This window comes from Terrapene carolina, unplaced genomic scaffold (assembly GCF_002925995.2).
Source record: "Terrapene carolina triunguis isolate 2854851 unplaced genomic scaffold, T_m_triunguis-2.0 Scaffold782, whole genome shotgun sequence".
Classification (NCBI taxonomy): domain Eukaryota; kingdom Metazoa; phylum Chordata; order Testudines; family Emydidae; genus Terrapene; species Terrapene triunguis.
In genome coordinates, this window is record NW_020665133.1 from 1,733,348 (window position 1) to 1,743,114 (window position 9,767).

General features: G+C 51.7%; 1 protein-coding gene across 1 annotated transcript in view; it reads left to right on the forward strand.

Moving 5' to 3' along the window:
* The window catches only part of NIPSNAP1 (nipsnap homolog 1), an 18,100-nt gene extending 8,908 nt beyond the window's left edge, over nt 1-9,192 (forward strand). The window contains exons 8-10 of the mRNA XM_026660452.2: nt 3,468-3,562; nt 5,976-6,059; nt 6,512-9,192. Coding sequence (XP_026516237.1) covers nt 3,468-3,562; nt 5,976-6,059; nt 6,512-6,576 — 244 coding nt within the window. The 3' untranslated portion in view covers nt 6,577-9,192. The remainder of the gene's footprint in view (nt 1-3,467; nt 3,563-5,975; nt 6,060-6,511) is intronic.
* Nucleotides 9,193-9,767: the final 575 nt, after the last annotated feature.

Below are 9,767 nucleotides of genomic sequence, written 5' to 3' on the forward strand. Positions count from 1 at the left end.
AAAATGGCAGATGAAATTCAGTGTTGACAAATGCAAAGCAGGGCCGCCCAGAGGATTCAGGGGGCCTGGGGCAAAGCGGGGGAGCTTGTACTCACTGGGCAGTGCTCCGAGTCTGCGGTGGTGGCGGGGGGCCCTTCAGTCGCTCCACGTCTTCGGCAGCGCTGAAGGGCCCTCTGCCACCGAAGACCCGGACCGCCGCCGGGTGAGGAAAGGGATTCTTGGCCAGGGCTCGTGGGGCCCCTGCAGGGCCCGGGGCTGGGGCAAATTGTCCCACCTGCCTCTCCCCCTCCCCCGCCCCCGGGCGGCCCTGATGCAAAGTAATGCACAATGGAAAACATAATCCCAACTATACATATAAAATGATGGGATCTAAATTAGCTGTTACCACTCCAAAAAGAGATCTTGGAGTCACTGTGGATAGTTCTCTGAAAACATCCACTCAGTGTGCAGCATCAGTCAAGCCAACAGAATGTCGGGAATCATTAAGAAAGGGATAGATAATAAGACAGAAAATATCATATTGCCTCTATATAAATCCATGGTACACCCACACCTTGAATACTGCCTGCAGATGTGGTCGCCCCATCTCAAAAAAAATAAATATTGGAATTGTAAAAGGTTCAGAAAAGGGCAACAAAAATGATTAGGGGTATGGAACGGCTGCCATATGAGGAGAGATTAATAAGGCTGGGACTTTTCAGCCTAGAAAAGACAACTAAGGGGAGATATGATAGAGGTCTATAAAATCATGGCTGGTGTGGAGAAAGTAAATAAGAAAGTGTTATTTACTCCTTATAATAAGTATTTTTTCTCAAAATGCACAGTCAACTTCTGGAACTCTTTGCCAGAGGATGTTGTAAAAGCCAAGACTATAACAGGGTTCAAAAAAGAACTAGATAAATTCATGGAGGATAGGTCCAGGATGGGCGGGAATGGTGTCCCTAGCCTGTATTTGCCAGAAGCTGGGAATGGGTGACAGGGAATGGATCATTTGATTCCCTGTTCTGTTCATTCCCTCTGGGGCACCTGGCATTGGTCACTGTCGGAAGACAGGATACTGGGCTGGATGGACCTTTGGTCTGACCCAGTACGGCCGTTCTTATGTAGTGCCAGTCCATCCAGCTTTAACTGAAATCTAACCTCCCTGGAACTGCCCCTTGAATGCCATGAGCCCCATAAGCGAGGCCCATAGCAGATCAGCCAGCACCTTGCATCACCGTAGGCTGAAGGAGACAACATTAAACACTTGTGTTGAGACTGTAAGCAGCGGGATGCTGGGAGTTAGAGCACTAGGCTCAGAGTCAGAAGACCCAAGTTCTAGTCCTGATGATGCTGTACATTGTTTGTTATTTGTAATGTGGTAGAACCCAAAGGCAGTTCCAAACAGGGAGCAGGACTCAGGGCCGGCGCTTCCATTTAGGCGACCTAGGTGGTTGCCTAGGGCGCAAGGATTTGGGGGGGGCGGCATTTTGCCGCCCTCGGCGGCAATTCGGCGGTGTGGGGTCCTTCCGCGCTCCGGGTCTTTGGCAGCAATTCTGCGGCGGATCCTTCACTCGCTCCAGGACCCGCCGCCAAAGTGCCCTGAACACCGGGAGCGCGGAAGGACCCCCCCGCCGCAGAATTGCCGACGATGACCGGGAGCGTGGAAGGACCCCCGCCTAGGGCGCCAAAAACCCTGGCGCCACTCCTGGCAGGACCCCATTGTACTAAAACATCCCTGCCCCAAGAAGTCGCAGTCTGGCATGTGATTAAAGCCACAGGAGCATTAGTGACTCACTCAGGGTCACACGATAAGCTGCTGAGTGACCTTGGACAAGACACTTCATCTCTCCATGCTTCAGTTTCCCCAGCTGGGAGCTGTAGCCACTTTGTATACATGCTCTGAGGTCACTGAAGGAAATTCCCTCAATAAGCGCCCAGTGCATTCTTTTCTTTCCCCTGCACCAAGCTTTCCTTTCACCTCTTTGCTCAATGCTGGATGCTGCTCCAGCTGAGGCAGTGGCCTTCCATGGGTAACATCCGCTCACTGTTCCGTGGCAGATAACACAGACCACTGGATGTTTGGACCCAAACAGCACTGAAGATCAGTGTAATCACAAGGCCAGTCCTGCTAGACACCTGAGTAACCCCTTTGACTTCAGGATTGCCTAGTGGTTAAAGCACTGGGACTCAGGAGAGCTGGGTCCATTTCCTGCCTTTGTCTCAGACTTTCTGCATGACCTTGGGCCAGACACTTAACATCTGTGGGCCTCAGTTTCCTCATCTGTAATGTGGAGACAATGCTTCCTCCCTACCTCGGATGGGCATTAGGAAAAGACCCTTTCTGGAGCAGGGAGTGTTTCTTACTATGTGTTCATACAGTGCCTAGCCCAACGGAGGCCTGGATCTCAGCTGGAAATTCTAGCAGCCACTGTAATATAGATACAAAGAACTTACAAGGCCCCCTGCCCCTCTGGTGAGGGTCCCATTGTGGGTAGCTGACCCAAGGGAAGGCTGCAGGATTGGGCCTATAGTGGGAGGTGAGTAGCTGTATTGTAGTCTGAACTATTGTGCAATGCAGAAATGGACTGTAGTAGCGTATAAAGGGGGTCTGCATTGGGCAAAAGTAGTCTGATCTTTTCATGCCAGCATTGGCCATGTCTTAGTTAAATGTATCCAAAATAAGATACAAGCATCTCTTAGATCAAGGTGGGGGCTGCTATTGTATCAAAGTTATGGCATGTGTAAGGCTCTTATCTTGTTCTTGTCATCCCTATAGCATCTGAGCACCACCCAATCATTAATGGATTTTACCCCCGCCCCCAGGTAGGGGGTATTAGCCCCACATACAGGATCTGAGGTGCAGGCTAGAAGATGTGACTTGCCCAAAGTCTATGATGGAGCCAGGCATTGAACTCAGGTCTGCTGAGACCCAGTGCAGGCAAGTCCCCTGTCCATTAGGCCATCCTTCCGCCTTTAAGGGGCTAACTATCGAATCTCAGTTGAACTTTCACTCTGATTTCTTTGCTCTGTTTTCTCACTCTCTTGCTGTTAATTTCTTCCTCTTAGCTGGGGGAGCCAGGTAGAAGCCTGGCCTGTTCTGACTGCATGTATAACACACTACATATGTGAGAATGGTGCCCTTTAGTGCCTGGCGTCGGCGACAAGAACAGCCCGCCACTTCTTCCCTGTTGATGTTGTTTCTCCCTGTAGCTCTAAGGGTCGAGGCCTGGGTATCTTGTGCTGACGTCTCCTAGTTCAAGCCCTGCTGCTGACCATGGTAATATCCATGTGACCACTTCTTATTGCACATGGGTGATGTTGGGTATGTTTGGCTAGCCAGTAGCCTGGGGTCATTAAAGGAGACTTGCATAGCAGGAGGTTGGATAATTAGGATTCTATGGAAATTTTAAAATGCCTGTGGCAATGCCGGTTGCATCCCAGAGCAATGCCACCTGATCGAGTCTCTCCTCCTATGTCTTTGCTAGGGCTCGAGCCATTAAATACCGTCAGAAAAACCAGGAAGCTGTGGGCGGGTTCTTCTCCCAGATTGGAGAGCTCTACGTGGTTCATCACCTCTGGGGTAGGTGGCTTTCTTTTTCCTTGAGTATTTATTAGCCATTGTCCGGCCTGAGCTTCAGCTGGTGGGTAACTTTGCTCTGCCAGCACCGCAGCACAAGGGTCCCACTTTTGCGAGGATGCATCCTAGAGCATGAAACTCCCATGTGCCCTCTCTCACCACTTAATCAACTTCAGACCCTGGCCGTTCCAAAAGGGAGATTTAGTTTGATTGCTGGGCCCTACATTTGTTCCCTTATCCCCTCCCCCGACATCCTCCTAACACATACACGCCATTAGCACTGGAATGGGTTACCTAGGGAGGTGGTGGAATCCTTAGAGGTTTTTAAGGTCAGGCTTGACAAAGCCCTGGCTGGGATCAGGGCCGGCTCTGGCTTTTTTGCTGCCCCAGGCAAAAAAGCCTCCGACCGCCCCCACCCCCTGCGTGGGGGGGGGGGGGGAGGAGGCGGCCGGAGCCCCGGGGGGAGGGCGGCGAGCCCCGGCAGGGGCTCCGCTCTCCCCCCGGCGGCCAGAGCGCAGGGGGCAGGGCGGCGAGCCCGGCCGTGGCCCCGCTCTCCTCGGCGCCCAGAGTGCTGCGCCACCCTCCTCCAGGTGCCGCCCCAAGCACAAGCTTGGTGGGCTGGTGCCTGGAGCCGGCCCTGGCTGGGATGATTTAGTTGGGGATTGGTCCTGCTTTGAGCAGGGGGTGGGACTAGATACCTCCTGAGGTCCCTTCCAGCCCTGATATTCTATGATCTCCCCTTTACCTTCATGCCTCTGTTTTCACCCTCACGGCTGCTTTCAGAGGCTGTTCCTTATTGCAGTGCTGAAAGCATTGTAAGACGGTTTATTATCACCAAGTGCCTTTAAAGCAGCTCCTGCCCCATTAGTTACATTTTGTATCTCCTGAATTGTACATCGCACTGAGAGCTGGGCAGAGAGCAGTGATTCCATTTCAGGGCGGGGTTTGAGATTTCAAAATTCGGTTTTATTCCGGCTCAGAACACCCTGCAGTATTTCTCAGTTCTGGTATTGTATTACTGGAGCACATAGGAGCAGGAATCCATTGTGCTAGGCATTGTACAAATGCAGAACAAAAAGACAAATTCTCCACCCAGCTCTACTGGGAGCCCCAGCTCTGGGGCAGTCCACCTGGTGGGCTGATGGGGAGCCAGGGACCTGACAGCCAGGAACTGGGAATCTGAACTCTCTGGGTATGTCTACATTGCAATTAACACACACACACCCCTCCGGCTGGCTTGTGTCAGCTGACTTGCAGGGCTGCAAAAACTGCAGTGTAAACATTCAGGCTTGGACTGGAGCCCAGACTCTGAGATCCTCGTCCCAGGCTCCTTCTCGAGCCTGAATGTCTACACCGCCCCGTAACCTGAGTCAGCTGACACGGGCCACCCAGGGGTTGTTAACTGCAGTGTAGACCTACCTACCCCCAGGCTCTGGGCTTTCTATCAGTCCTCCAGGCTGGCAGGAAAGCAGACAGGTTTGCAATGGCAGGCAGGGTTCCATCAGGTTCATGCTGGTTTCTGGTGGAATTCCACCAAAATCAACACAGTCACGCAAAACATGTCCAAATTCTAAGGAAAAAATGTTTCATCCACAATTTTCCTACTAGGCCTAGTTACCGCTGCTGCTTGGCAACCACAGCCCAATTGACTAGGGCAGATGCATGTGATTTTTAAAATAGGAACATTGTACATTTCCTTTGTGCCTGTCATCAGGAAGGATCCGTATGTGTTTTGCAAACTGCTTCCAAAGGGAGGGCCAACAAAATGCAGCCAACTCTGGGGTGGAACATGGTAGCTTGGTTTAATGATGCTTGGCAGCATACACAACACTTTAGGACAAGGAGTGAAAATAACTCTGTATCCAGTTGAAAGTGTAGGGAGGTAGAGTGTTGTTACTCGCACTGAAATCTGACGGAAAGACACTGGGGAGAACCCCTAGCTCCTGCAAAAAGCAATCAGCTGAGATGGCCACGAACCACTTCTGAGCATCCTACAAAGTGTCTGTGGCCAGCCCTGCCACTGCTGCATCCCTTCTCCAGTGGAAGAGCACCCATGTGCAATGAGTTTGGTGGGTCTCAGCCCAATTTGAAGTGGACAGTTATCCTCATCACAAAACCCACCATTAACACTGGCACCCATTGGCACCCTTGGTAGGATTGAATTGGTCCTGGAGAGTGAACCTTCCACTGCTTTCGTGTACGCAACCCTCCTATCAGAGACCCTCCTCCCAGCCCCCAACCCACAGCATTAAAGCATACCATGGAGACACACCAAGACTTAGACTGGGCTGTCCCCCATAGCAATGCTCCCTTTTGCCTGGATTTCTAGCTAAGCTGCTGCTGGCAGCAAACACTAGAGACCTCAGCAAATGGGGGGGATGCCCCCACCTCCACACCTGGCATTTTCTTCTTTCAGCCTACAAGGACCTACAGTCCCGAGAGGAGACAAGGAACGCGGCCTGGAGGAAGCGAGGCTGGGATGAGAATGTGTACTATACAGGTGAGTGCTTCTCTGGAGTGGCTGCTGCTGTGAGCTCTAATCCTCATGCTCCAGGGCCGAAGCCAGTTGTCAGCTGTGGTCAGGAAGAAAAGCCCCCTATGATACAGTGTTGCCCAGTGAGGTATATTGTGGGGATTATATGCTTTCCTATGAAATAGTATTGGCTGCTCACAGCCAGAAAGAGGATAGTGGAGCAGCTGGACTATGTCCGTTCTGTTGTGGCACATCCTCCATAGCCAGCACTCCACCTTTACTCCTTTTCAGTGTGCCTCCTGGAAGGGGCTGGAATCAGTGTAAATGAGAACTCTCCTATAATCAGTGCGCTGCAGTGCCTCCTGCTGGTAGAGTGGCGTAGCTGTGAGCGCCTCAGGAGCCAAAGCTGGGGCAGAGTTTACAGCCCCCTCTGCCCAGGGCTCCCATGCACAGTGATGTTTGTTCCTTTTGATTTGCAGTCCCCCTGGTTCGGAACATGGAGTCTCGGATCATGATCCCCCTGAAGATCTCTCCCCTCCAGTGACCCCTCCAGCGCAGGAGTCGGCGAACAGACAGGAGTGAGACTCACTGGGGTGTCTCTGCATCTCCCCCGGAGGAGTGTGTCCCCTTTTCTGTCTCTCTCTCTCTCTCTCTCTCTCTCTCAGTTCGAGGCCATGCTCTTAGCCCAGGTGCATCCCTATTCCCAGACTGCTCGGCTCTGTCGGGAGCACCGGTGGGAGATGGATGAAGTAGACTGAACCAGCACAAGGCTGCACATGGTTTCCTATCTCTGGGTCCCCAGCTCTGTATGAATGGACCATGGAGACTGAACTCCCCTTTGCCCTAACGCTGTTCTGGGGAGGCCGCTGGGGACTGATAGACATGACCATAGAGCACAGCATAGCTGAGCCATGCCCCTGTGGTGAGCATAGTGCAGACACCAAGCTAGCTAGACCAATCCTCGCTGCTCTCTGGGTGCCGGGGCAATGTTCAGGCATCTCCCCTGCAAGCCATTCCTCCCACCACTGGGGAGGGACTGCTGCTGGTCTCCTTTCCAGCATGCCACTGGGAGGGACCCTTCATCATGCCTGGTTGTGTCTGTTACCATGAATGTTAGCACATGGCTAGCCTGGTGTAGGGGAGAACTCCACCTTCCTCGCCCAGGTTGGAATTCCAGTTCCTGGCTATGGCGTCCTGTTCCCGGCGAATCTTGGCGTTACCTGTATCCTTGGGAACAGGAAGTCCTCCTGCCTGCTGATGGAACCAGACTGTACTGCCCCACATCTGCTGAGCCAGGGCCCTCCTTTGTACGGAGGTGTATGCTGGAAAGTGGCTGTGGAGCCCAGCATGTCCTTTCCATTCACCCTTTCATGTAATGGCTCCCAGATCCAATTAATTGACCATACAAGTCCAAAGGCTTTTATCTAGCAGCTGCTGCCCACTCCTGACCTGATGCCATGGCACTGGGTGCTGGGAAGGTCCGATATACAGGGTGGTGTATCCTGGTGGCTTTGGTGGGAGTGGAGGGCATGCAACAGCAGGCAGGATTGAGCCCTTGGTTCAGAAGCTGCAAAGGAAGCGGAGTCCTTCTCCCCCTTCCATTATCCCTGTGAATAATTGGAGTTTAGCTAACACTAGAAGCCACCTTCCAGAGCTGCGTTGGCTCAGCTAGCGTGAAAAGTACAAGCTGGGCTGTGTCAACAGATCTGCATCTTGTCTACTCTGGCAAAACTAGTACATGCAATACTCCAGCAGCGGGAGCAGTAGCCGTGTAGCCAGGACTTCTGCTGCCCTGTGGTCTAGTGCTGTTCAGATCCGAGACTAAGAGCCATGAGCTCTTTCCATGCTGCAGCTTCTGCTGGGCTGCAGTGGGTGTGAATAGAGGGTCCACTTGTCCCAGCACGTGCACAGCTCCAAGGAGCAGATACATGAAGTGAGGTGCCAGTTTTAATCACTTTTCTTACGCCTTAAGGCCCGTTCTTGCAATCCAATCCATGCACCAATGCAGAATGCCCTTGACTTCAATGGGTCTCCCTGCTAAATGCAATCTGATTGGAGGATTGGGCCCATAGGGTTTCGAGAGGAGCCTTGTCTCTCTCTTGAAGACTTAGTTTCTTCCTTGTGTGTGCAGCCCTCAGTCATAGTGGTGTTTGTACCTATCCCCAGCACGGAGGAGAGAGAGAGAGGAGAGGTGGTCATCAATCTACACGGGCCTTTCTGATAGAGGTCAATTCCTCTTGTACATTATTTATCTTAATTATGACTAATGGCTATATGGCCAAAAAAAAAAAAAATCTGTTTTGTGTGTGAAGCATTTTCCTTGTGGGAACTTGTGTGTGTCTGATTACAAATGTAACTAAATATTTCATATGCTAGCCTTGGTTTCTCTCATTGTGTGGAGTACAATGCAACCTGATGTGGGATGGGATCTTTGAGCAGGCGTCTTTTCCAACTTGCTCTACAGACATGTAAAGCAGGCTGTAAAGTCCAAACTTGCCCCCTCCTGGGAGGTTGCTGATTTGTGTTAGTAAAGCCATAATATCTGCTCAGATTTTCTTCCTAGGCTTGTCTGTTCCTAGGGTTCTTCTCTTAGGACTGCCCAGCCCACACCCTAGGAGGTCCTTTGTCCCCAAGAGAGCCACTCCCACCTCTCTCAGGTCCAAGCGGGGTAATGAGCCACCGGCCTCAGAGAGTCAACAGAAACCACTTAATTTTTTCTCAGCAGAATGAGCACCCGCTGGCTTGTTCAAGGGACAAACTATCCCAAAGCATGCTCAGAACCATGTAGGATAGTGATGAGTACCTGGTGCACTGTTGTATAGACATTGTATGGATACTCTATAGCTTTCAGGTATAAGGCCATTTAAACAAAGGATTGAGAGGCACAAGGAAGAGAAGATCAGTAGACGTTAGAAGGCAGAATGACAGAGAGAGACGTTTTTAGATGGCAGAGGCTATGAAAGGTTTTGTACCATATGTGGTGAGGTTACAGGAGACAAGAGAAGATGGAAAAAGCACCGAGTACCCCTGTCCTAATAAGATGGCTAGTGCTGCCTTGACGACCTTTGGGTGCTGAGCAGAGGTTGACACTAGGTAGAGCATCTAATCTAACCCCCTGCATATCATAGGCTTCCTGTATAGTACAATAGTTACTTTTTGGGCACACACATTCCAGAAAGGCATCTAGTCTTCATTCAATGACATCAAGAGATGGAGAATCCACCACTTTCCCTTTTAGTGAGTGCCAGGGGGCTTCATTTCCCCTTCCACTAGCTCCCCATTTACAGTAAGCCAGAGCAGTACCTGCAGCAGGGAGCGGGAGTTGCTGATGGCCTCAGAGGCACAGCCCCTGCAGTGTCTCAGGCACCTGGCGCAAGTGCCGGTTGATGCGGAGCTGGTGCATCACTTTGGCCGTGACGTCCTCCTGCTGCAAGGGAATGAGAACCTGTCAGAGACTCAAAGGTCCCGAGGAATCAGGGGGAATTAAGGGCACCTGGAACCAGCAGCATTTCCACCCAGCACCTGCCCACCACTGAGGGATGGATTCACCTCCTGCCCACCAGAATGGAGGCTTGTTGTCCTTTCTAGTAACCTCCAGTGCCAACCCCCTGATACCAGACACCTCTGTGTTCTTGGGGAACCAGGGTGCAGTCTCCAGCCTGATTCATGAAAGACACCCCCCCACCACCACCTCTGCTTAAACTAAAACCCATCAGAGGAAAAAACTTGCAGAGA